At 43.5% G+C, this 26,674-nt stretch overlaps 1 protein-coding gene and 1 pseudogene across 1 annotated transcript in view; both read right to left on the reverse strand.

Moving 5' to 3' along the window:
* Positions 1-639, reverse strand: LOC138385928 (sorting nexin-9 pseudogene; annotated as a pseudogene).
* A 1,330-nt stretch (positions 640-1,969) lies between these two features.
* The window catches only part of HSD17B3 (hydroxysteroid 17-beta dehydrogenase 3), a 49,405-nt gene continuing 24,700 nt past the window's right edge, over positions 1,970-26,674 (reverse strand). The window contains exons 3-11 of the mRNA XM_069474056.1: positions 16,452-16,527; positions 14,561-14,668; positions 13,339-13,406; positions 11,983-12,018; positions 9,039-9,073; positions 7,872-7,953; positions 6,871-6,936; positions 3,811-3,960; positions 1,970-2,082 (exon numbers count right to left, since the gene is read on the reverse strand). Coding sequence (XP_069330157.1) covers positions 1,972-2,082; positions 3,811-3,960; positions 6,871-6,936; positions 7,872-7,953; positions 9,039-9,073; positions 11,983-12,018; positions 13,339-13,406; positions 14,561-14,668; positions 16,452-16,527 — 732 coding nt within the window. The 3' untranslated portion in view covers positions 1,970-1,971. The remainder of the gene's footprint in view (positions 2,083-3,810; positions 3,961-6,870; positions 6,937-7,871; positions 7,954-9,038; positions 9,074-11,982; positions 12,019-13,338; positions 13,407-14,560; positions 14,669-16,451; positions 16,528-26,674) is intronic.

Here is a 26,674-nt window from a genome sequence, read left to right on the forward strand (position 1 = left end):
TCCTGGTTTTGCAAATCCAGGAAATTTGTTAAGTGGTAGCTTCATGGAAGATGCACCAACGCGACTGTTCCCTGCTGACCGACTCCTGCTTCAGCTGATTCTGAATCCTTAAAAGTAAGGAGAGGTGGACTCAGGGTCATCCCAGACTTCATCCTAGTCATCATCGCCACCAGTTGCTGGACCTTGGTAGGTCTGTGGGTGGCCAAAGGCAGTGTCTCAGTTGTTGGGAGTGTTTTTTTGGGTGCCAGCCCCCTCTGGCCGTGGCCCCCTAACCATCCGAGCTCTCCCAGTTCCCCGATTTAGAGGCACTCCAGGCTGAGCAGGGGTCATCACCACCGCCGACCTGGTTATTGCTATTGGCAGCTGACGAATTGGCTTGAGCTGTATTTAGCGACAGGAAATTAAGGAAGGCTTGATCAGCCACTGAGTTAGTTTCCTCAAGGAAACGGATCTTTTCCATCATTGGGTAAATTTCCACGTAGTCTGTGGGAACAAGCCCGCCTTCTTTGCTGTTCTTTCCTTCCAGCCACCTCCACCAGCATCCGCATTTGTAATCGTGATGACTTCTTCACTGACCGTCAATTCATTATTTCCAGGTTCGGCAGCAAAATCATACATAAACCGAGCCTTGGTGGCCATAGCGGGTGGGTCCCTGGAGCCAGGAGGGCGAGGACAAGGGCGGCGGCTACAGCTGGGCCCCGTCAGCCGCCGCCCTCTCGGCAGTTCCTGGAAGTCCGCGGCTGCGCAGCCCGGGTCCTGCCCGCCAAGTCGCCATTGACCGCGGCGTGGCGCCCCCGGCCCTAGGCCACAGCCCGGCCTCCGCGCCCAGACTCCACCCCCGGCCGCCCCCGCGCCCCTCTCCCCCCACCACGCCCCCTCCCCCCACCACGCCCTTGGATCTCCGGGGCTGAACGCCGCCCTAGTGGCGAGGGGCTCGGGGCTGGCGCTCAGGGGAAACGTTCAGTGGTGCAGAGAGTTTCTCGGTTTTTAAACTATTTTTAATAACATATCCTTGCATGTTTTTGTTTTTACAATCTTAATAGAACCCCAAATATAAATGGCATAGATAAAGCTGGTGCTGCATTCATTGAAAATGAGGGAGGAGGGAGACCAGGAACCGGCCTGCTGTAGCTGCTGCCCAATGCTTTCCTCACCCAGCTTCCTGGGCCTCTGAGGAACCCAGTTTGAGAACCAGTGAGCGCTCCGGGACTACAGAAATCTTGAGAAAAATCTAGCGACCTCAGATATTCTTTCAAGTTTCAACTTCTACAAACATAGCTATAAAAGCAGCTTACTAGGCTAGGGGCGGTGGCTCAAGCTTGTAATCCCAGAACTTTGGGAGGCCAAGGTGGGAGGATTGCTTCAGGCCAGGAGTTTGAGACCAGCCTGGGCAATAAGTAAAACCCCCATCTCTACAAAAAATTTTAAAAAGTAGCTAAGCATGGCGGCCCGCCTATAATCCCAGCTACTCGGTGTTGGAGGCAGAGGGGGAAGATAGTTTGAGCCCAGTAGTTGGGGTTGCAGTGAGCCACGATGATGCCACTGCATTCCAGCCTGAGCGACAGAGTGAGACCCTGTTTCAAAACACCACCACCACAACAAAAAAACTAGCTTAGTAGGTATAATTGTTCTCAATATTCCAAGCATCAGAAGTTTCATCTCACCACATTTATATAATAAGCTCACTATAGAAATTCCTCCAATTTTAACCGTAGACACCTTCATCTCCTCACACACCAAACCCTAAAACCCCATGGCACAACACATGGTTTTACAAAACAGCTTTCCCAAAGATCTACAGGTTCAAGTAAAGCGGCAAAAAAATGTATATTCTAAGTCTTTGTGGCACCATCCCCCTCCGGCTCGGGGTAGGGGGTGAAGGGTGCTGGTCTGCTCCTCCGGTCCTCTTCAGCCACGCGGAACTGGGGAAGAAGAACCACGCTGGATTCCACGTGTGGCCCGCGGCCGTGGCTACCTGGCCCGGGCGTTCCGCTTCAGGTAATCCGCGTAGCGCGTCAGCAGCAACCTCTGGAAGGCGCCGCTGTAGAAGACCCAGGCGGGGATCAGGCTCAGAAAGCCCGCCTTCAACAGACAAAAAATGAGAGTGTCTGGGAGGAAAGAAGAGCATGGAAGGCCTGCAACTCAAGCACATCAGTTCATATTCATGGTCTTTGAAAATAGTTTTTCTGACTACTGAAATGAAGTCCCAAAATCTTTTAAGTACCTGCTGAAGTTTAAGGGTCTTATGATACTTTCTCAACACACGAAGTTTTCTCAGACACCAAAGCAGTCCCTTTAAACTCCTTTGACACCCTCAGTAGCATCAGCCCTAAGGAAATTTTTTTTTTTTTTTTCTTTGAGACAGAGTCTTGCTCTGTTGCCCCAGGTAGAGTGCAGTGGCATCCTCATAGTTCACTGCAACCTCCAATTTCTGGGCTCATGCGATCCTCCTGCCTCAGCCTCTGGAGTAGCTGGGCAGGCACCACCATGCCCGGCTAACTTTTTTCTATTTTTTCAGTAGAGATGGGTTCTCGCTCTTGCTCAGGCTGGTCTCAAACTCAAGCTCAAGCGATCCTCCCGCCTCGGCCTCCCAGAGTGCTAGGATTACAGGCATGAGTCACCGTGCCTGGCCAAGAAAATAAAGATCTTATATTCTTTCTGCATGTCCACCTTGTGGTATGAGTTAAGTTGGTGATTCTGCACATTGCTAAGGCAATTCTGGATGTTGTTGAGGTTCTACAGTAAAAATAGCAAGTGATAATGTAAGAAAGTCTAATATCTCCTAGTAGAGTCTTTGTGAGACCCAGGAGGTAAAGGAATGCTTTGGGAGACTGTAGTGCATTGATCACGAATCCTTCTAGCATCTGTGAAAAAGAGAGAAGGAGAGAGGAAAGTGGAGGGACGAAGAGAGAGGAGAGAGAAAGGGAGAGGAGGAGACAGAGAGAGGAGAGAGGAAGAGAGAAGAGAAAGGAGAGAGGAAGGAGGGGGGGGCGGATGTAAGAGATCTAATTCCCACAGTAGAAAAGCCTATAAGGTAGAGGAGAAAGCTGACAGATGATGGCTGAGGAAAATTTTTTGTGGGAGCTGAGAACAGAACTACGTTGACATTGTGTTTGTTTCAGTATGAGCGTGGAAATCCTCAAGTCTACCTTTGTTTCATGTTGGTGTTTGCTTTAAAAGCAGCCTAGGAAAGGTGAGAACTTCTTGTGCCATATGCCACTGAACCTTATTTCCACCTTTGGTGGAGTCCGTGGTAACGAAGCTGGCTGGAACTTGCTCACAGAGCCCATCGTGCACACTCCTACCTCCTTGATTCACGTGCACTGACATGTTGGTAGCTTAAAATCAGCCACGGTGGGAGGATTTACACTGTGGAAATCAAGAAATGCTGGTTTGTAAATTAAAGAGGTTTGGTTTGGTTTGGTTTTTTTCCCTGGAGGGCTAGTCATTAAACATTTACTAGAACAGAGGGCCAAGGAAGACAGCAGCCCCCACAAGGAAGCTTCAGGTGTCTGTCTCCCCTGCCCAAGAGCTCCTGAGACCCACCTTCCTTTCTGAGTGGAGGAGTGAGGCAGCCAAGGATGAGATTTGACGGCTTCGCATTACTCGTGGGCTGACACCCAGGTGTCCTGCTTCTCCCCCCTCGCCACCTACTCCTTGCCCATGCTATGTTACTCCTTGGTGTCAACCCATCCTGCATGAGAGAATCGCTGAGCACCCCAACAGCAAGGAAGAACTAGCCAAGCCCTGCTAGGGCCGCCTGCACTCCCTCCCTCCCTTGCTTCAAGAACAGAAGAAGTTCTCAATTACCAAGATTTCATGGGCAAGGCAGCCACAGGTCTCATCTCCAATCGTGACGTAGTTCAGTGATTCTTTAACAAACTCCTCGGCAGTCTTGGTTATCACATTGGTGTTTAGATGCTTCGTCATTGCGGTCGAAATTGCATATGGAGTCAGCACCTACAATGGGAAATAAAGACCACGGCACAGGAAACAAACCTGAGAGATCAACACTCATTTTACCATCCCACCATTTCCTGACTCTTCCCTTTCTGTAGAAAGTTTTGAGATCCTAAATGGTAAAAGACACAGAACTGGCTCAGAGCTGGAAGTCTGAAAGTTTGGTTTCTCAAGATGAGACTTCAACCACCCAACACCGGATGGCCCAAATGCCCTCCCCCCGCCCACAGGGCAACTGAGAGAACATGAGTTGTCTCTCAGAACAGGGTTGCAAGACTTAGCAAATAAAAATGCAGGAGAAAGAACACCCAGATAAATTTGTAGTTTAAACAATGAAAAAAATTTCAGCATCATTATGTCCTAAGTATTGCATGGGATGGACTCATACTAAAAACTATTCGTATGCTCTGGTTTCTCTTCAGAACAAACAAATCTTTTGACTTTTACTAAAAACTACTCGTACTCATCTGAAATTCCAACGTTAACTGATGTCCTGTATTTAATCTGGCAACTCTATCTCAGAAGTTTATTTCTAATACATGTAACTACAGTTGGAGCAACTTAAAGTATGTTGGATTCTCACTTTCACACTTCAGTTAGGAACCAAGAGTGGTACATACCTCATAACCTTTTTCTGTGTGGTAATAAAAATAAGTAACCACACATTGTGCCCTAAAAATCCAACACCGTGTTTCTACCTGTGGTCTAACCACATTGTGGTCTGGCATGAGGATTCATAATAGGGATTTATTACCTCATTCTCAGATACAGAGACCTGGGCATCTTTAGAAAGAAAAAATATTCATGCTAGTTTTCTTGGTTTTATTTTTCTTCACATCACATTTGAAATTACATTGTTTCATAATTGAATTCAATTATGAGCCAATTAATCCAGTTGAATTGATTGTTATGGAAATTAATGCTGTGGTTCATTTGCATAACACTTTTCTTCGGGGCTCTCAAAGAGTTACTCTTTGAGACACATAAGGAGTATGCATTCTCAACTATGGTTTCCGGATAGGGAAATAATAAGTATTTTCATTCCTACATAAGTCATGGTTGACAAAACACTTTTAAGTACAAAACAGGGACTCAATAAATATTGTTTAAACTTGTACACTTATTCAATAGATCTTTACTACAACCCAGAGAGGTATGCAAGTGTTATAAACTTCTTTTACGGATGGGAAAACTGAGGCACACAGAGTTTAAGCAGGCTGTCTGAGACCACTCAGATGAAATTCAAACCCAAGTCTATAGTACATACTTCCTCATTCATTTAATAAATGTTTATTGTGCACCCATTGTGTGTGCATTTGGAGAGGCCACTAGGTTTTTGAAAGGTCACCCTTTCTCTTACTTGCTGAGTGGCCCACGATGATCAAGAGCAAGATAATGCTAAGGGTGCCCCATGGCTAGGAAGCAGGTGGCTGTGGTAATCATTCATGTTTAGAAATCACCAAGGATTTCTGTTTTTCTTCTTCCAGGCACATGATAGAATTGTACTTGCTCGATCCCTATGGCTGGGTGGGACCATGTAACCATATTTGGCCAATGAGTTATGAGCAAAAGTGACATGTCATTTCAGGGCCAGAGTACTCAATTGTCAAAGCAACATCCTCTAGAACTCCTCCTCTTTGGTGTCAACTGACAATAAGCAGGATGGCGGCTGCTCCATCACCCCAGGTCCCTGCATCACTGCAACAAGCTAATATCTCCTGCCAGTTCACAATGAACGTGTAGCATGAATGCAAAATAAGACTTTGTTGTCTTAAGCTACTGAAATTTTAGGGGTTACTTTTTACTGCAGCAAACTTAACCTGTGCACAGTAGCACTGTTGCAAAAGGGAAGTTCCAACTTCAGCTGAAGTTGCAGAATGGAAAACACAACATGGAAGGGGGAAGAAACTTCTGATGGGTGAGACTGGTTCAGCAGGGCAGAGAAAGGGACTGTGGCACGATGACATGGCTGCTTACAGTCACCCACTAGGCTGGGAAAATGCTGTTATTGGCCAAATTCCTACCACTAACTCATCTCTACCTATTTAATAAGCTTTGTCCTGTAGTTGGTTAGTTTATAGCAACAGCCACGTAAAATACTTTTCCACCTGGACATTTTAATTGCAATGTGTGTAGCAGTAATTTTAAAGATATAACTTTGTGCCTTTTTCATTTCTAATAGTATATCATAACACTTTTTCCCAAACAACAATAACAAAACCAAAAAACCTCTGTTTATTCTAGGTTCCAGACTCTGCTTAACTCTAACTCTGTGGCTGAACCAAGCACAAGTAAATCACTGACACTTCAGAACATCACGTTGCTCAGACTATATATAGACAAGCCAACTCTATTTAGGTGAGGACAGGTGATCTCCATGGTGGCTCTGCCATTATAGCTGGAAGGGGAAACAGCACCCCTTCCCCGACTGCCCAGGAACCAGGGTGTGGAGATCTCTGTGGCCCATCACAGATCAACAGCCCCAAGGGGAAAACCCCCTCCCCAGCTACGAGCCCTTCCCCTCTTTCCAGCATGGACCACGTGCCCAGTTTTGTTTTATTTTGTTTGTTTCTTCTCCACAATTCCTCCCACATAAGCCTGTGTGCCATACCTAGGGCAGAGAGGAAAAGGCAAGACCCCAATTTCCGTTTTGATGCAGCATCAGGTGGAAAAAGGGTCCACAGTATTTTCTGAGCGCTGGGCACGGGGGAGGGCAGCAGAAGCCACAGCAGCAGGCAGTACCAAGGTGGCTGCAGCTGCCCTGGCAACTGTCACAGGAACCCACATACTGTCACCCAGCCCATCTCCCTGCTGGCCACACATGCACAGCCAGTCCTGCGGGAGGCAGTGGCCCCAGCTCCAGGGGGTCCAGAGTGCCCGTTCCCGAGGACACACAACTGTCCACCTCACCTGGATGATGATCCCTTTCGCTTTATATTCCACTTGCAGTGCCTTGGAAAACGTGCACACAAAAGCCTGGAGCAAGAAGAAGAAACACCTAAGGCCCCAGAGTTTGCTTCCTTGTCAGAACCAACTCTCTCAGATTTCAGGGGGCACCGCAGAGGCACTACCTGCTTCCTGCTTTACATTAAAATACAGTGGGAAGCTGTGAATCGAAGGGTACAAAGTTACCCTTTGTAGGATGAATAAGTTCTGGAGCACTACCGCACAGCATGTGACATAGTTAACAATAATGTATCATATACTTGAAAATGACTAAGAGAGCAGATCTTAAATGTTCTCACCACACACTAAAAAATAAGTATGTGAAGTCATGGATATGTTAATTAGCTTGATTTAATCAATTCACAATGTACATATATGTCAAAATATCACATTGTACACTGTCAATATATACGATTTTTATTTGTCAAAGGTGCTCTAATAAAGCAGGGTGGGGGGAGGAAAGAAAGTAGGGGGAACAGCTTGTCTTGGTGGGAATCTGAGCTTCATTTCTCTATCTGGGAAGAGCGCCTTCCCTCAATGGGAAGATACATTTTGAGATAAATATATCCCTAGGGCCACTGCATACAGCATAGCCTGCTGGAGAAGGACTCCCTCGTAAAGCGCTCCCTCCTCCTAGGGTTGTTTTTATAACTAGGGCAAAGGACAGCCGGCAAGGCCTCCAGGTCAGGGAGGAAGCTTCAGTGTTACTTGTCAGCAGGAAGAGGGACAGGCCCCCAGTCCAGCAGGCGAGTGGGGACAGAATCCCGCCCTGCCAGGCTGTGAGGCTGCCGGGCTCAATGTGCCCAGAGGTGGCACCTGTCACTAATCCGCACCCGGACTCCCTGCACATAGAAGGGTGCTGCAGACAAACCTCCCCATCCACTTACCAGGTGATCCAAAGAAAAATGCCAACTGCAAACAATAAGAGGAAGAAGGAAGAGCTTGGGCCACATGATATCACTCACCTTGGAAGCCGAGTACAAGGTGTACAGTGGCCAAGGAAAGAGGGCTACCCCAGAAGAAATGTTCAGGATGAGACCTTTTTGCCTAAAAGGCAAAGAAGCAAAGTTTCCATTGCTTTGCCGCCAATCCCACTTTGAGTAGAAAGAAAACATGTGAATGCTGTCAAACTCCACCCTCTAGGCTTCCACACGTGCTAGTGCTCTGCTTCCAAGAACTGAGTGGAACTTCTGATGCGTTCTCCAGGACACCACACTGTGATGTCTCTTGGCAGTCATGTGACATCAAGGGCATGTTCCTGGAAACAGAGGCTTTGCTACGACAGAGGGTCTCCCAGCCAAAATACCGGATAACCAGCTCAGCTCAGACAGATTTAAGGGGGAAGAGATCCTCCTCCCTTAAATGTGACCACGTGAGCTGCAGGTCCCCTCAGACTCACAAAGATGACCCACAGCAGGACAGATGTCATATGGTGGAATCCTGTCGTGGGTGGAATTTGACAGTCCAGCATCTGCTCACACAGACACCCCCTACACCCGTCTCCAGGGGCCTTACTTTTCCTTTTGAAATTCAATATCCTTAATCCTTCCCAATTAGATGGTTTCAATGTGGGGGGAGGGGGTCTGCAAATTAGAATACAAGGCCAAGCCCCTTCTTCCTCTAGGGAAGATAAAACTATCAACCGTTTGCTTTTAATGAATACCACCTGAGCTCCCAAATGGGCCTTGTAATAGGGTGATATAAACATGGAATAAATGGAGAAACTGATAGGGTGGAGATTTTTACCACTAAATTGGAGTATTCATTCTGACAAAAGCTGAAATCCATAATAACAATGAGATGGTCTTGGTCTCAGGCCAGCTTCTGAAGTTTTCTTTTATGCTCAACACGAGTTAATTTTTTTTAATCCAGTGTGTGCTGAAACTTGCTGTTCTCTTCCTCCTTCCAATATCTGTTACATTTGACCTTCAAATATGCTAGTCTGTTTGCTGAGCTGGCCTGGCTCAGAATGTTACTTTTTTTCCCCATAATCTCTCCATGTCCTTTCATCATAGTTTGTATCCTTTGTCAAAGCAGCAGCCAAAAGAACCCCATCTCCCCAGTCCCTGCGTTAGCTGACTGCCAGGCAGGGAGGCCGTGCTGCTCCACGCTTTTTCAAAGAAAGACCTTACCTTGATTCCATGTGTTTCAGAATTAGCTGTGTCATCTACAAGAGAAGGCCGAAGTTAAGCCCTGATAAAGGAACTAAGTGGCAATGGGCAGGGACTTAGAGAAGGAAATGCTGGAGGGAGCTGGGGGGAGAGAGCTTAATCTTCTCAGATGGCCTCAACAATAACCAATATTCATTGGAGGTCATTCTGGCAACCCCAGAGTCTGGCTGGAACCCATAGGAGGCAGCCTAGACAGATGGCAAACTGTTCAGAGGCCTCTGGATTCTTCCTCTTGAAGCTAAAGTCATCCTGGAAAATGGGGGCAGTGAAAACTTGTGGGAATTGGTTTATGGCCATGGGATCCACACTGAGGTTCCCAAGATAGTCTTTATTCTGTGTGACAGGCAAAAGGAGTCTGTCTGGCCATGAGTCAGAACTGAGGGACTATCTGGAATCCTAACAAGAATCTACGAGCATCTCGTGGACAAGGTATGAGGCAGAGAAGGACATCTCCCCAGTTCAACTGCAGCAGCACATGCAGCCGGCAGGTGGGCTGAGAAACAGCTCGTAGACAGACCATGTGGCCAAGCCTGTCCATTGGAATTACATTGGGAAGGGTTGAGAAGCCCCTTCCCTCCCAGCCTGCCACACCTTCAAAAGGTCTTCCCTAACACTTCCGGACCTAAATATCCCTCTAAAAGACCTTTTCATTCCAGAATTACAAGGCACATTTTATGAATGAAGAGGCAATCCCATGGACTGGACTGTTCTCTGAAGCATGACTGGGACCTGGCCCTGTCCTAGGCACAGGCTTGAGAAAGGGGATCCAAATGGAAGGAGAGGAGCAGAGGGACAGAGGAGACTCAGGACCAGAAGACAAATGTTGCCCATTTCTCCATGTCGTCTAGGGGCTCTGCAGTGGCTTCACAGCAGGCGGTGTCCCTGCCCCCGCCCTGTCTCACAGGCGGGCCCGGGCCCATCTCAGAGAGCCTCGGGTAATGTTTTTACTGATGGGGGGCTCCGGGGGCCCTGGGGCATGGAATTCTCTAGAACCCACTGGACTGCCTCTGAAACACTGGATTTTGAGGAGGTGAGGGAAGCACAAGGGACTAGATTGTGTCAGTGCCCTTTCCTGACTAACTTCACTCAGGGTAGCATTTGAGCCCTGTCGCATGGCATTTCCTCTGTCTCCCTACTGAATTCACTGGCTTTGTTGAGTGAACGATCCCAATTAGAGAGACAACATTGAATTTTGTGGGTCCCTGTCTCAAAGCTCCCAGTGTTTAGTTTCTTATCCCACCTTCTCTTTGCCCTCAAACTCATACTCTCCCATCTCTGCCCTTGATAGAGGGCTCTACTGCTACCAGATGGCTCCTTTGAAATAATTAAGTGACGTTAATCATGCTTCCAACCAGCATGGCTAATTGGGGCATGGCATACTTAGAAGCTAATCTTCAGTTTATTTTCTTTGTTACTTAGGGAACTTAGTGTCTCCTGATATATAATTTTTTTTTTTAACAAATCAAAGCATTTCTCTGCTAAAGGAGTCAGAGAGTTGTCAAATACATTTGGGAAACTCCCATGATCAAACAGCCCAAGACTGAAAGATCAACATGTAAAATAACTGAAAGATTTTAGTGGTAAGGCTGCAGACAACAGTTGGACATATAAAACTTAAAATTACATCAGCTGGGGCCTTTAAAAAGCCATGGATTGCTCAGCATAAAAAGAATGTGTGTTTGTGTGCCCAATAGTAACTGAGCAGGAAACTATAAAATACCAGCATGCTTACAGAAAAACAACCCATGGTGAAAATAATTGTTGTCAGCCCAACTTATACACTTGGAAAAAAAAATCAGGTTTTTGGGGGTCTATGCAGCATCTATTTCCCTGCCTTATGTTGGTAGTAACCTGATTTCCTTTGGGAAATCAGTCCTCCTCCACTGCAGTCCATGTTGTCTGGATGAGTGAGACTGAGCCTCCCCCTACTCTCCAACCAGCATCCCAGCTCCTTGAAATCAGGATCAGGCCTTACTCATGGCTGCAGTTCCACTGACCTCCCAGAGTGGTCCCTGGGGCTGCCATGTACAGTTGTAAATTTTGTGTACTGCACAAGGTGCCCGGGTCTGGGGTGAGTACAGGCTGAAAGCTCAGGGCTCACTCACAAGCCATGTACCTAGCAGAGGTAGGGGGCTCTATCCCCTCCGAGGAAGGGAAAACATTTTGTTCCCATGAAAGTGTCATCTACTCACCAAATCATGCAGCCTCAGGCTGTGTTCATTCTTAAATGACACCTTTTTCTAAACTGTCTGCCAGAGGAGGTGCCCTTTTTCTTATTCTCACAAAGGCACAGTGTAGGATAGCTTTGAGGGAGTCATGATACAAATGCTTGTGCAGCTGATCCTGAATGGCACCTAAGACATCATGGTCCAAAACTCTTTTGATAACAGACACAGAATCTGAAGCTCAAGGGAGTTAGATAACTTGCTCAGTGCCAACCATTAGCAGCTGAGCTGGGGTCAGAATACAGAAGAACTTGAGCTTCAATTCAACAAACACTTACTGAACAGCAAAAGTCCAGAAAATCCAAGCCATGCCCCCTGCCATTTTTCCAGAGTGAGCTTTCTTCTATTTACAAAAACTAAAACTAGAGGAAGATATTAATTTTTTTAAAGTTGCCTTGGAATCCTGAATAAGTTTCATCATCATCAAGCCTAATATGTCCTGACACGTGACAAAACTGAATGCAGAAATAGGATTCAGATATGAGAGAGAGTGAATCCATCACTGTATTTTCTTGATGAAAACAGAATAAGACAACTAAAAGACCACTACATGGCCTCTCAAGTGAGGTTCAATTTCAAAGAATCCTGCTTTTATAGTGAGAGGGGGCAATTCTCCTGAGTTCCCAAATTCCAACCACTACTATATCTTAATGCTTTCAGCACATATATGGATCACATACCTTGACTACTGAGGTGATGTTACAGTGGATGAGGCTCTGTAATAAGTAATCACAACCACAAGTCAGCCCGATCATTGGAGAAATTATCCTGAGAATTAATCAGTGCTAAGTAACCATGAAGTGGGCAAAAGTACACGTCGAAGCGGTTCCATCACTCAGTCAGCCTGCAAATTAGGCTCCTAATTGATGTTCAACAAGTACGCACTGGAATTGGGAAACATCTGACATCCATTCTATGATTCTATATGTATGTGATCTTGAATAGAAGTCAGTTAAGAGTTTCCTTGAAAATTAAGGGGGGAATATAGATACAATATTTCAAAGGAAGATATTCAATTTCTAGCTGGAGGCAGAGAGGTTAGCCTATATAGGTCTAGGACAAAGTAGCGTAGAGAATAGAAAGATGAATGGTTGCATAACACAAGATAGAGGCTCTGGGCTATGGAGGCCAGGTAAATAAACTACTAGAATCACCCAACATGCGAGGAAAGAGGGACAGACACACACACAGGCACAAATGCAAACATAAACAGAGAAGGAGGAGCGATCGTGGAACTTGCTTAATGGAGAGAAACAGACTTGTGCCAGAAACAGGGAGTGTGGAAGACAGAGACTGCAGGGTTAGATATGTTGTCCCAGAGAGGAGTTTGGAGAGGATGTGCAGCAGCTTCCCAGCAATATGGCATTATATGCCAATGCAGTAGACTCAGGGCTTGGACAGGCCCTCAGGAACACCTGCAGAGCTGGGGAATGGAAGCACGATGGCCTGGGCAGATTGGTATAACCCCTGACTTCATGGATCGGGGCCTGGGGAAGGATCAGCCAATAGTGCCCGCAAGGACTGTAAAATGCATACAAAATTTACTCACGACCAACAGTGGCAGCCATGGGTCTGTGCCCAACTCATTGAATTTACAACACCCCCAGCCATAGAGATTGTGTCATGTACTGCCCTCACACTGAAAGTTGGACAGATCTGATTACCTGGGACGACAGAGATAGCCAAAGAACTGGCCTTCTCTCAAGTGCAACCACAGCTTTAAATTGGTTACGCAAAATTACCCCTTTGTAAAGAAAAGCATAGAGCCCCAAAGGGATGGGGCAGTGGGCAGGTAAGTTTTGATGTGCAGAGAAGGGGGAAGATGTTTGTATCCTGGAGATGGTCATGCAAAGCGGTGGTACACTTGACTATGTACTAAGGTGAAAAGACAGAGGAAGCTCAAGACACACACTGTGCAATACAGACTTTTGGCCAGACAGGCTTCTCACCACTCCTTTCCAGGCCCTGCTGATCATGCAGCCAGAGGGCCCAGTACCCAGTGAGAGGAATCCGTACACAGAAGGGCACAGGTTTACCTGGATTTCATCCGGTGCATTAAGGAAATAGCTTGGAAAAAGGTTTGGAAGCATTCCGACATTGTTGACTGGCAGAAAGAGGCAAAACAAAAATGTGTCAGAGGAACAGGTAGGAAATTTTCCCAAAAAGGGGTACAAAAAGATTTATATATAGGGTTGTTCATCGCAGCAGGATTTGAAAACGGTAAGGAAATTGGAAGGAAAAAATGTTGTCTGCTAATAGGAGACACCTTAAAAGAATCATAGTGTAGTCATATGTTGGAATGGAATGCAATCATTAAAAACCATGGCTGCTTAGAATTTTAAAGACATGGGAAAACATTTGTGATATAAGTTTTTTAAAAATATATATTACAAAACAGCACATACATATAATCCAGTTTTTAAATTATGTGTGTATGTACCTGGAAAGATGTGCACCAAAATACTATCTCAGCCTATTGGGATTTTAAGAAATTCATTTTTCTTTTGTAAGTCTCTCTATTCTTTCCAATTTTTCTGCAATGATATGCTTTACATTTTTATTTGTAAAAATGTAATTACTTTTAAAATTCAGTGGAAAGTTTAGAAATCAAATCTTACTTTCTTCTATATACAATACAAACACTACACTGTGTATGTGACTATAAAAGGCTTTGACTATAAATCATTACAGGAAAAATATTATTTTAGGCCAGGCACTGTGGCACAGCTGAAGGCCCGGCTCTAGGGAGGCTGAAGTGGGAGGATCGTTTGAGCCCAGGGGTTCCAGTCCAGCTTGGGCAACATATTGAGACCCCCATCTCTATAAAAAATAATAAATATTATCATGTTTTATGAATAAGAAATAAAGTCAATTCTCAAATAACTACACTGACTCATTATGTCATGGATCAATCACAGCAATGTCTGTTTACTAAACTAATTCCTTTAGGCCAATGTTTTTGGGATTCCTCTTCTGCCAAATGTCAACATCAGTTCCATGAAGGAAAATTCATTTTAATATCAGAAAATATAGTTGGGAAGGTTGGAATATGTAAGTTTGATACATTTCAAAACCATACATAAACTTTTTAATCTAGTAACAACTCTTGAAGAATTGAACTTTAAGACTCAGTTTAATGCTGCAGCTTAAAATACAGTCATGGGTTAAGTTTCAGCTACCATGAAATTACCAAGTGTCACTAAGATAATTATTTCAGTGATGTATTACAATAAGCTTTGCATTTTGCAATTTACTTACCTAAAATTCCAATTTCTAAGCCTTTAAGTTTTTCTTTAATATGTTCATAGATGTCATCTTTGGTAAAATCTGCTTGTATGATCTTCACGCTATTCCCTGTAGTCCACTCTGCAGTGGAAACAACAGGTTTTTTTTAATGAACAGGGTTCCAAATCCCGCCCTATCCACGAAGTTCTCCCAGTGCTCTTGTACTACCCGAACAGACACTTAAGAGGACAGCACATTACCTCAGTTAGAAACATTAATAAGAAACAGCCCTGAGCAAATGCTGGGAGGTGCTAAGAGATTTGTGAATGATGGTTTCTATGTGTTTCTAGGAGTGACCACAGTGACAAGTATATGCATTAAAATAGATTCAGTGCAGTGGTTCTCAAAGTGGGCTCCACAGCCACAGCATCAGCGTCACTGGGACATTTGTCAGAAATACACATTCTCAACCTCCCCCCCCCAGACCTCCTGAATTATTAATAGAAATGCTGGAGGTAGGGCCCAGCTAGTGATCTGTTTTAACATGCTTCTGGTGACTCTGTGGTATATGCTCAAGTTTAAGACCCCCGGACTAATGGCTGTAAAAGCAAGGTCTGATGCTGCCTCTGCTCAGCGTCAGGTCCCCTGCACAAAGACACAGCAACCCTTTGTATTTGTCCAACATTGTAACATTGATAAAGCATTTACATACATAATGTCTTGTGTTAATCCTCCCTGCAACCTTTGGAGTAGATATTATTATTCCCATATTGCAGACAAGAAAACTAAGGTTCAGAAAAGCTAAGTAACTTGCTCAAGGGCATCCACACTCTGTTTACTCCAAGTTCAACGTTCTTTCCACTATTCTGTGTTAATTTGCCTTGTGCGGGAGTTTTCAGGTAGATATGAAAGCCACAAGCAGTTTACAAACTGCTCAGTGAACTGCCTTAGCTCTGAAGTTAGACCCAACATTTCTGGGTCAAGCAATCTTAAAGCATAGTTTGAGGCTGGGGGATGCTTTCAGTCCAAAGACACTACTTGCTTTTCAGAAGGATAAGCACATTTTAGTACTGTAAGGAAAACACTGAAGAATGTCTGGGTCCTACTCAAAGTTACTTCCAATATCCAGACAGAACAAAAGCAGAATTCATTGGTGCGAGGGCAGTGACCTCTATGGTGTGTCTACATTGGCCCCACGCCTCCCACATCTGTCTCCTGTCCCAAATCTCTCCCAGGGAAACAAGGTCGACCCCAGACAGCCCACCATGGTCTTCATGAGTTGTCATAATTGGAGACTCATCCCTTTGAGTTAAGGAGTTTACTAATTATTAAATTAATAACTATTAAAATTCAAATGCCCCAAAAGAAATATTATAATCATTATTAACTAAGAACATTTCAGAACAAATCATAATAATGAAACATTATGATATAAAACCTGCCTCTTAGGGTTGTACAGTATACAACCTTCACAACCACACATGGCAACCCTGGATGAAATCGTTTTTTAAAATCTGACGACCACCAGTAAGCATCGTTTTTTATCCTCCTGCAAGGAGCAGAGCAGAGGACATGAAGTCCCAAACACAGATCCTGCTATTGAAGGTAGTGGCAGAAGCAACCAGACAGCTGGGGGGGCCTCCACATGAGCAGGGCTGATTCTAGGGACAAAGGCACCAGACCAAAGGAGAGAGTGAACCTATTTGTGCCTGATTCTGTCCCTGCTTCACCCAGCCCACAGGACCAGTGGGGAGCTAAAGCCAATACTTTACATCCCCCCTTCACTTTGTGAACTGGGCTCCCCACAGGAAGGGGGGCGCCCCAGGCTCTGAGAGCAGATGGGGGAATGCCGACAACACGCAGGGCCAGGGCAGGCTCGGCTGGGGGCTCTACAAACACCTCCCTTATTTGGGGGGTCACTCACCAATCTCTGTGGCAATGTCCTGTAGCTTTTCCAGTGTCCGGCTGATAAGCACAATGTTGAAACCGTGTTTAGCTAGCTGGGGGTGGGAGTAGGAAAAGCAAAAAAGACAAAGATAATGAGCAGACAGGGGAGGCTGGCTTTAAAGGTGACTTGGTCTCAAGGTTGATGCGCTTAGTTGCAGGGTGATGTGCTTGCTTCACCTGGGTTGAAATGTGCAAAATGTTTAAATCCAACAAAGGTTTCTGGGCCATGAACAAAACAGCCACAATGGGCCGAGCTAAATGTGCCATCATAACAGCAGTTTATACTCGTGTTTATTATGTGCCAGGAACCAGCCTACGTGCTTTTCTCGTACATGCCCACGGTCTGAAAGCTGCTTGTCTGAGATTCGTGAGGTCAGCTGTGTGTCAGAATTCAAAATGTTGGAGATTTTATACTATACATTATGTAACAGGGTCCAGGGCAGCACCCCGTAATAAAAACAGCATTTCTGCAGCAGCATTTGAGTCACTTGCTATTCATAAGGTCATTCTTGTGGTTCATCTGACCTGACACCCTTCTCCTTGTGTTCTGACTCCCAGCAGGAAAGGAAATGGAATCGGGAGCACAGGGGAAAGAGCTGGATGCTCCCTGAGACCAACAGGGCGACTCTCTGCAGAGTGGACAAGGCATAGACTCTCAAGGGATGAGTGCCGACATGGGAGAGATTCCACGGGGGACACACAAACTTGGTGTGCTGCGGGCGGGGTGGGGTGGTGTCTACAGACAGCCAGAGACTTTTCTACACCTAAAAATGCTATTGAGGAGAAAAGTTAGAGCTTTTTCTGAAAGACAAAAAGGAAAAAAAGCCAACATTGATTTAAATAGAGACTGATGATGTTTGAGTTAGTGACAAAGGCCCCAGTTTATTGAAATCTTTCTCTGTGGTATTAAATGATTTATACTGCTATTTTTTTAATTGTGGTAAAATACACATAACATAAAATTTACCATCTCAACCAAAATATGGAATGCTTGCAAATCGTGTGTCGTCTTGGGAGCCCATGCTAACCTCTGTATTTTTCCAATCTTAGTATACGTGCTGCAGAAGCAAGCAGAATGCTGTTATTTTAAGAAGGAATTATATATTGTGGGAAACACAGAAGATACTGCATTGTGGGCTATAATATATAGTCTCCAATAGCTAATAATTCACTCTTCAGGCCCTTGGGCTCAGAATCACCCAAGATGTCAAAAAAACACGAATTCCCATGAAAATCATCCAGGTAAAAATCTCTGGGATTGAAGCCTCAGCACTCACATCTTTTTCTATTTTAATTTATTAAATTATATTACAAAATGCGCGGACACATTCACATTGTAAAAGAGTCAACCAATACCAAGGGAAAAAATGTCCCCATGCCCCCCCAAGGCCCATTTCCCCACCCACCGGGGCTCCCTCTGCCTCTGCTTTGTTCTGGCTCCTTTCCTAGCTTTCTCTTGCACTTACAGGCATAGATGGGTATAGAGAGAAATAAATGTTTGTTTTGTGGGGCTTATTTCTTTTTATCCTACATAAACGATATTCTAAGTAGTGTCCTGCAATATTCTTCTAAATTTGATGTATCATATCTCTAAGAATCGTACCTATTTCCACATCAGTCCATGAAGAACCACTTGATTCTCTTTTATTACTTCATAGTGTTCTACAGTTCACCTTTGGGCGAGCATTTAGGTTGTTTCCAAGTTTTCCTACTGCCAATATTGCTACAGTGAAACCCCTTCTATATAGTTCTTTGTATATGTGAGTAAATTAATTCCTAGTGTAGATAGACAAGAAGAAGTGGAATTGCTGTATCAAAGGGTGCATGCTTTTTACATTTTAATAGTATTGCCAAATAGCCCTCCTTTAAAACTGTACCATCAAATATATTATACAGTTATAGCCATTTCTCCACACTCTTGCCAGTATTTGATATTAGCAACCTTTTTCAACCTGGACATTTTTCAATTTGTCCATTTTTTCTTAATTTGAAATGTAAATTTAGTCATTTGCTAAATTCTCATGTATACATGGGGCTGTTGCTGATTTATCTGTTCTGTTCCACTGACCTATTTGTCCATCTTTGTTCCAGGGCCACTTCTGATTCAATCAAAATCTGATGGTAGCCTTTGGTATCTGATGTCTGATAGAGGAAGTCCTCACCATTCATTATTCCCTTTCAAAATGTCTTTATTTTCTTTGCTTAATCTTCTAAATAAATGATGAAGTTGCCTAGTCAAGTATTATATTGAAGTTAGAGATATTTAAGGAAAAGCTTGTATCTTTGCAGTAATCAGTTGTCTCATCCATAAATATGGTATCCATTTCTTCAGATCTCAGATGTCCATCTAAAAACGTTCAGAAGTTTCTTCATGTATATCTTAGGCATTTCTTGTTAGGTTTGTATTAGTTAGGATAACATTTAGCTGCTGTAACAAATAACTCCATAATTTCAGTGGCTTAAAACAAAGGAAGTTTGTTTTTGTCTTACATGACAGACTCTATTCTACATAGCTATTGAGGCTCCAAGGTGGACAGAGACTTTGTCATCTTTAACACTAGGTTTCTAAGATTGTCCTGGGCTTGGATTAAGAGCAGGTGGAAAAGATACATCCCCTCCCTTAATCACCTCAACCAAGAAATGTCACACATCCTTTCTGCTTGATTTCATCTGCAAAATGAGTCACATGGCCCCAGGTAGATGTTAGGGAATGTGGGAAGTGCCCTGGCTGGGCAGCCACTTACCAGCCTCAACTCTACACCATGGAAGAAGGGTAGGCATTTGGGTGGGCACTTAGTCATTCCCACTAACAGTACATTTCTTCATTGCCATCATGACCTGATTTATTTGGATAGAAGCAGCTCAGGAATTAAATACTAGGCTTAGTTCCTGTTTCCACCACTTCTACCTGTCTGCACAAGTTAATTGTTCTCATGATCAGATTTTAAAAATACATTGAAAAGTGTGTGGCACAGGGTCTGTCACATAGGAAGCACTCGATAGTGTCAGCTATTTTTTTTGTATATTCTAATTTGTTGTGATTTGTGCTTAGGAGCTCTTGATCCAGCCACCTAGCTGAGTTCTTTTCCATTTATTCTAACAGTTTTTTCATCAATGTTTGGTTTTTCACTATAGATAATAGTATTTTCTACAAAGAGTACCACTTTGTTCCTATTTTTCCAATATTTGCATATTTTTGGCCTCATTATCTTGGCTAACACCTCCTACATAATGTTAAGCAGTTGTGGTAATAACAAACATATTTGTCTTGTTCCTTACCATCATGAAGCGTGACGTTTCCTGTCATTTCTGATAGATATCTTTTATCAATTTAAGAACATTTTCATCTATTCCTTTTTTTCAATTTACTTTTTAAAAATTAATTTATTTATTTACTTTTGCAACAGGGTCTTGCTATGTTGCTCAGGTGGGAGTGCAGTGGCATGATCACAGCTCATTCCAACCTCAAACTCCTGGGCTCAAGGGATCCTCCTGCCTCAACCTCCAGAGTAGCTGGGACTACAGGTACACACCACGCTGCCCAACTAATTTTTAAATTTTTTTTGTAGAGATGGGATCTCACTATACTGTCCAGGCTGGTCTTGAACTCCTGGCCTCAAGTGATCCTCCCACCTTGACCTCCCAGAGTGTGGGATTACATGTGCAGTCACCACATCCGGCCTACTTTTTTTTTTTTTTTTAATAAACTGCTGGATTCAGTTTGCAAATATTTAACTTGGATCATAATTCTTTGATGCTAACTTTGTCCTATTTTGGTATCAGAGCCAAGCTAATCTGTCTAAACAGTTTATGAAATATGTACGGTGATCAACTTGTCTCAGGATTATCCCAATTTTAAAACTGAAAGTCCCACATCCCAGGAACCCTCCAGGCCCAGGAAAATCAAGATGGTTGATCATCCTAAAAACATGTTTTATTTTTTCTTATTCCTTGAAGATTTGGTAATATTTACTTATACACATACCTGGGCATTTTATTTAGGTGTAGCTCTTCCTAACTGCCTTTTCCATTTCTTCTGTGACTAATCTCTGGAGGCTTTTCTACTTCTTGGGCCACTTTGATCATTTGATTTCCACAGAAAATTCTTTACTTTGTCTAGATTTTCAATTTCTTGGTACAAAGGTTTAAACAGTATTTTCTTTCTCTTTTTTTTTATTCTCCTTTTTAAAAAAAATTTCCTTATCTATAGCTAAGTTCGTAAAGTTGTTCGTTCTCTTAATTTAAGATTTTTTCAAAGATGTGTCTACTTTTTTGGACTTTTTAAAGAATCAATTTTGGGTGATCAGTTTAGTTTAAACTGATCAATTCAGTTTATTCCTGTGTTTTCTATATCTTCAAATTTTTGTTCTGCTCTATTAATTAATTTCCTCCTGTATCACTTTTGGATTTTCTTCCCTTTTCCAGAATTTCTTGGAAGCTAAGACTATTTACAGTCTTTCTTATTTTCTAGTAGATATATCTGAAGCCAAAAACTGTCATCTGCATGGGGCACCTTGGCCACAGTTCACAGGAGTATCCATTTTCATTTTTTCTTTAATCTTAGGACTACCCTGAAGCATAATTTTCAATGTAGATAGGGAGGTAGATACAGCTTTCTAACATTCTTTTTAATTTTATTGTACAGTGGTCAATGAATATAATGGTATGTCTTTTGCTATTTGGAATCTGTTACAATTTCCTTTGCAGTCTAATAAGCAGGCAGCTTTTCTGAACATTCCATATGTATCCTTAAGGAATGCATATTCTATTTGATCTTTGTTGGTTCCCCAGTTTTAAAAATAGTTGTCTATTAAACTAAACTTGAGGCTTACCAAATATTGGTTAAACCAGTATGAAAATGTGAAAAAAAAAGAGAGGATAGAAGAGAAACTTTTTATCTGAGGACTACAAGCCCCTTTAAATTACCAGCCCCAAAGAGGTATTTAAAATGTCACAGCAGTCATGTCTCACTCCCCCTTGAGCTACATATTAATAATTACCCCTTGAAGCCACTTGCTATTCCAGCTCTCTAACTAATGGACTCACTAATGCCAAAGTAGCCATAAAATGCCATGCACCCTGTAGTTCACCAGTGTACATACACTCAATCACTAGCCAATGTTACTCCTGTAAACCAATGAGCATTCCTGAGGAACAACTTTTGCAATTGCCCCCTCTCCTGATTTGTCTTTGTTTTTTCTTAAAAACTTGGGCCTCTCCAGAAGGATTGCTTGAGCCCAGGCGTTTGAGGTTGCTGTGAGCTAGGCTGACGCCAGGGCACTCTAGCCTGGGTAACAGAGTGAGACTCTGTCTCAAAAAAAAAAAAACGAAAAAAAAACTTGGGCCTCTCTTGTTCTCTGGAGCACTCCCCAAGGCAACTTGGAAGTGTATCCCAGGCTGCAATCCTCAACATTGGCCCAAATAAAATCCCTATATTAATTTTACCTCAGCTTCTTCCTTTGAATATCCTCGAGAAGATATTCAAATCCCTTAATAGTCTTGATTATTTCTGATTTATGTACTAAGATGTTAAATTAGAATTTTCAACAGAAATGCCAAGACAGAATAGGTATTAGATTACAAAATGATTTAAGAAGACCCCAAAAAAGACTGATATTGTAATATAATGATAAATATATATTAATATTTGATCTCTGTACCTGGCTTTTGGCATAGAGCTGCTAAAACCCCTGTAATTTTCTGAGTGATAGGAATGATGAGAGCTTCCTTTGTTATCATATTTGGTCTTGGTTCCCAGCTCCTGACACAAGAGCTCCTAAGATCCTTGGAATCTTCCAGGTGACAGTGATCAGAGTGTCTTTTTGTATGATAATGAGATGACTGGAGGCGGGGGGGGGGGGGGGGGGGGTTATATGGCTTCAGGAAGGGGCCTGGGTGCCAGAGGAACCAACCTGTGATTAGAGGGTTGGAACTTTCAGCCCCACCCCCTACCTCTAGGGAGGGCAGAGGGGCTGGAGATTGAGTTAATCATCAGTGGCCAAAGATTTAATCAATCGTTCCTACATAGTGAAACCTCCTTAAAACCCCTAAGCCACAGGGTGCAGAGAGCTCCCAGGTTGGTGAACACATGGCGGTGCTGGGAGGTGGCTCGACCAGAGAGCGGACGGGGGCTCTGCGCCCCTCGCCCTCGCCTTGCCCTGTGCATCTCTTCAGTTTGGCTGTTCCTGAGCTGGAGCCTTTCTAATGAGCCAGCAGCTGCAAGCAGGGCGCCCTCCTGAGCTCCCCGAGCCCTTCTAATAAAGCATCGGCGCTGGGGTGGAGACCGTGGGAACCCCTGATTTACAGTCAGTCCCGAGTGCAGGGGGCCTGGCACTTCCAACTGGCACCTGAGGCGGGGTCTGCACCAACTCCCGGCGGTTAGCGTCAGAACTGAATGGCACTAGAGGACACCAGTTGGTGTGGAGTGAGTTGGAGAATGGGCTGGTGTGAGGAGACGGCCCCACGTATTTGGTGTCAGAAGTGTGGTGAGTAAAGATAGCTCAACATTCAAAATAATCTCTATGAACCGATAACGTGACTCTTGAGCCCTTCCCCAGGGGACGCCTCCCTCCTGTGAAAAATATAACAAGACACAGACAATGGAAATTAGAAGGAATTTGTGGAGACGACTCCTGCGGTTCCACCTGCCGCTAAGCGGCGGCTCCGCCCCACGGCGGCGCCTCTCAGCCGGGCGGAAGACGGTTTTGCCGCGGCCGCCATCTCACTTCCTGCCGCGTCCACCGCGCTCGCCCTTCAGCCCGGCTCCCCTTTCTTGCCTCCATAGTTAACTCTAGCTGTGCTAACAAGTTTACACTGAAATCTCAGCGGTTCAACACAACAAAAGTTTATTTTTTACTCATTATGCTCACACTGCAGACTAATCTTTGACCCAGGGCCCCAAAAAATCTAACGGGGAAGAGATGGCTTCTCAACTGCTCTCACATTGGAGCCTCCTTCCGCCCGGGGCTAGGGCCGCCATCCAGCCTCGGTCCAGGCAATGGGAATACGAGCGAGCGTTTCTCCTGCACCAGGTGCAGCGGAGAACTGGTGTGGGGTCATTTTAGATTCTAGCAATAACATCCGCCTCAAGGGCAAAGAGACCTCAGCAGAGGCGAAGCTGGAGGCAGAGCACGAGATTGGAGGGGGAGGAGAGCACGAGGCGGGATGAGCGCGCACACTCCTCCGCGCCTACAGTCCTGCAGGGCAGCAAGGGTCACTCACCACGCTGCCGAACCCACGGAAGGGTCCCCAGGGAAAGAGTCAGTGTCAGACAGTCACCAGGCCAAAGAGTGAGACATCCTCTTAGGATAGTCCCAGACACACAGACCCTTCTGATCCCCATTCCTGCTGCCTTCTCACCCCTTCCTCGATCCTCCTGCTCCCCAGACTTGCTGGTTCAGACACGTCAGTTAGCAATGACGAAAAGAGAAATGACAGATGCTAAGAGAGAGAGAGAGAACAGACCATGGGACCATCCCTAGTGTCAGTGGCCTCCAAAGTAGGTCCCAGCTGGGAGAGAGGAGAAAATGTAAGTTTCATCAAATGTTTAGCATGCTGCTTATTGCAGGTGATTGGACAATGTAACTATAGAATTGAAACTGTGTTTGCCTCTGAAAGTGACCAAAGGACTTTGTTTCCCCGGAGACGGATCTGTGAAGTAACAGGAGCAGAGGCAGGGAAAGAATCCACCGTGAGCAGGTTTAAAGAGACTGGCCCCTGGTGGGAAACAGAGTGATCATGATTATGCCCCGTGGGTGCTATGAGCCCTGCTTGTTGGAAACAATGGTTAAACTTTGTATTTCTATCTCTGAAAAACACATGCTAATCTCCCACAGTGGCTGTAAATCTGTCAATCACTTCTATTTTAATCAGTTTCTGCTTTCAATATTTTGAAGTTATATTGTCAGCAATAGAATAAGCTCAATATTAATACTCTGAAATGTATCAATATGCGTTATTTCCTTTTTATTATTTCATATTTTGAATTATATTAGTATCTGATACTAACATTGCTTCTACTCCTTTCCTTTTGTTTGCATTTTCCTGATATATGTTTTTTCATTCCTTTATTTTCAACCTTTATTCAACATTGGATTTTCTTTAGCTCCATCTGAGCATTTGTTATTTATCAGTAAATTTAACAAACTCACATTTATTGAGATTGCAGATTTGTTACACCAACTTCTGCTATCTTATTTTAGTTTTTCCTATCACTGTGTTTTCTTTGTTATTTTTTTCCCTTTTATGACTAGTAAGGAGGATAGGATAGGCAATACTGTAGTAACAAACTAGCTCCAGATCTCAGTGGCTTACTACAAGAAAGATTTACTCTTCGTCACGCAATGTCTTCTGTAGGTAATGCAACCATCCAGGGCAGCCCCCTCCATGCAGTGACTCAGGGATCTAGATTTTTTTCCTCAGGGCTGGAACTAGGATGAGACAAGTGAAGAATTCAGGGTGCAAAATTTAAGGAGGTACTCATTCTCAGGTTCATGGTTACCCTGCATGCCTCCCCTTAGTCCTGGCCCTACTTTTTTCCATCTAGTGGCTCCACCCTTCAACACTGCTTTGCCTCACTGCTTTACCTCGTATTGGGTAATAGAGCAGTGAATGTGATTACAATGTAGGACAGTCAGATTCATTAAAAAACAAATTACAAGAACAATAATAGTCGTTTTTCTGGGAGGTAGGGTGTTGAAGAGACATTGGTCAAAGGATATAAAATTTCAGTAAGATAGAAGGAAAAATTCAAGAAATCTATTGTACAACATGGTAACTATAGTTAATAACAATGTATTGTATTCTTGAAAATCACTGAGAGTAGATTTTAGTTGTTCTTAGCATGCACACACAAAAATAATAAGTATGTGAGCTAAAGCATATGTTAATTAGCTTGACTGAGCATAATGTTCCATAAAATATAATTTTTATTTGTCAATTAAAACACTAATTTATTTCAATAAATAAAAGAATAGCCATTTTTTCCACAAACTATAGAAAGACTAGCTTTATACCTGGATTAGCAACTCATTTACATAAAAAATGCACACAAAGCTATAAACGTTTTGTAAGAATAAATACACACAAAAAGATACACATCAAACATGTTAGAAAAGTCACAGATGGGAAGAACAGGAATGGAAATGGGGAATGGGAATGAAAGAAAATAAAGTGAGAGCAGGACCTTGTCTGCACCAATGATAATAACTCAATCCTCTGGGTCATTGATTGACAAATAAGTAGAAGGAAGAGGAAGAAAAAGAGAGTAGGGAAAAGGAAGAAAATAGAAAAAAATAGAGTATGCCTGCCTGGGTAGACCTGTGTTTTGATGGAAGTGAGTGTAGTGTATGTCATTTACTACTTTCTACCTAACTTATACCAATTCCAAATTTTATAGTAGCCATACTACAAACTTTCTTGTCTATAAAGGCTTCTTTTACAGCTGCCTTTAGCCACTCTAGTTTTTTAAGCGAAAGCTACCCTTAACCTTACCATTAGTATGGCCAGAATCACACACATTCTGACAAATAGTTTTTTATATTTTTATGTTAAGTTGTTAAAGAAAATTTTATCCTAAACTTAGAAACAGGCAAGCTGATGATTACTTGACTTTTTAAAACATTAATATCACCCTAGACTATTTTCTAATAAACCTGCTTGACTTCATCTGACACCCTTGGGCAGGTAACTTTGCTGTTACCGAATTTTTAACAATTCTCAGCTAATCAAGGTGCAAACAGCTCACAGCCAGCAAGGTTGGAAACTGAAGAATTGTTGGGACATCATACCCTGACCGAGAAGCTGATCTTAGAAAGTCAGCCCGTCGAGTATTTAACTCTGAGATATTATTTTGCATTCCTTTCCAGACTAGCTACATAAATCCCTGTTGCTCAAATACTCTTCAATCAGCTTTTTGTCTTCTTGCTGGATCCTTCATTACTAAGTTGACATAAAACTTTAACAAGCACCAACATATATCTGTGTTTGAGAATTGTGCTTTCATAATATTGAAGATAAAATACTGATTGGTCCTTTGAGTTATTTGGCTAAATGGCCACAACAGTTATACTATAATCCTAATGTCTACAAGATTTCAGAAATAAACATACTACCATACTTATTAAAGGCAAAGAGTAACAGAAAGGAGTTTTAAAATCTGGCTTTATGGTATTTTCAAGAGACATGCCCAAAACAGTTGAA

The sequence above is a fragment of the Eulemur rufifrons genome, chromosome 7, assembly GCF_041146395.1.
Source record: "Eulemur rufifrons isolate Redbay chromosome 7, OSU_ERuf_1, whole genome shotgun sequence".
Lineage (NCBI taxonomy): Eukaryota > Metazoa > Chordata > Mammalia > Primates > Lemuridae > Eulemur > Eulemur rufifrons.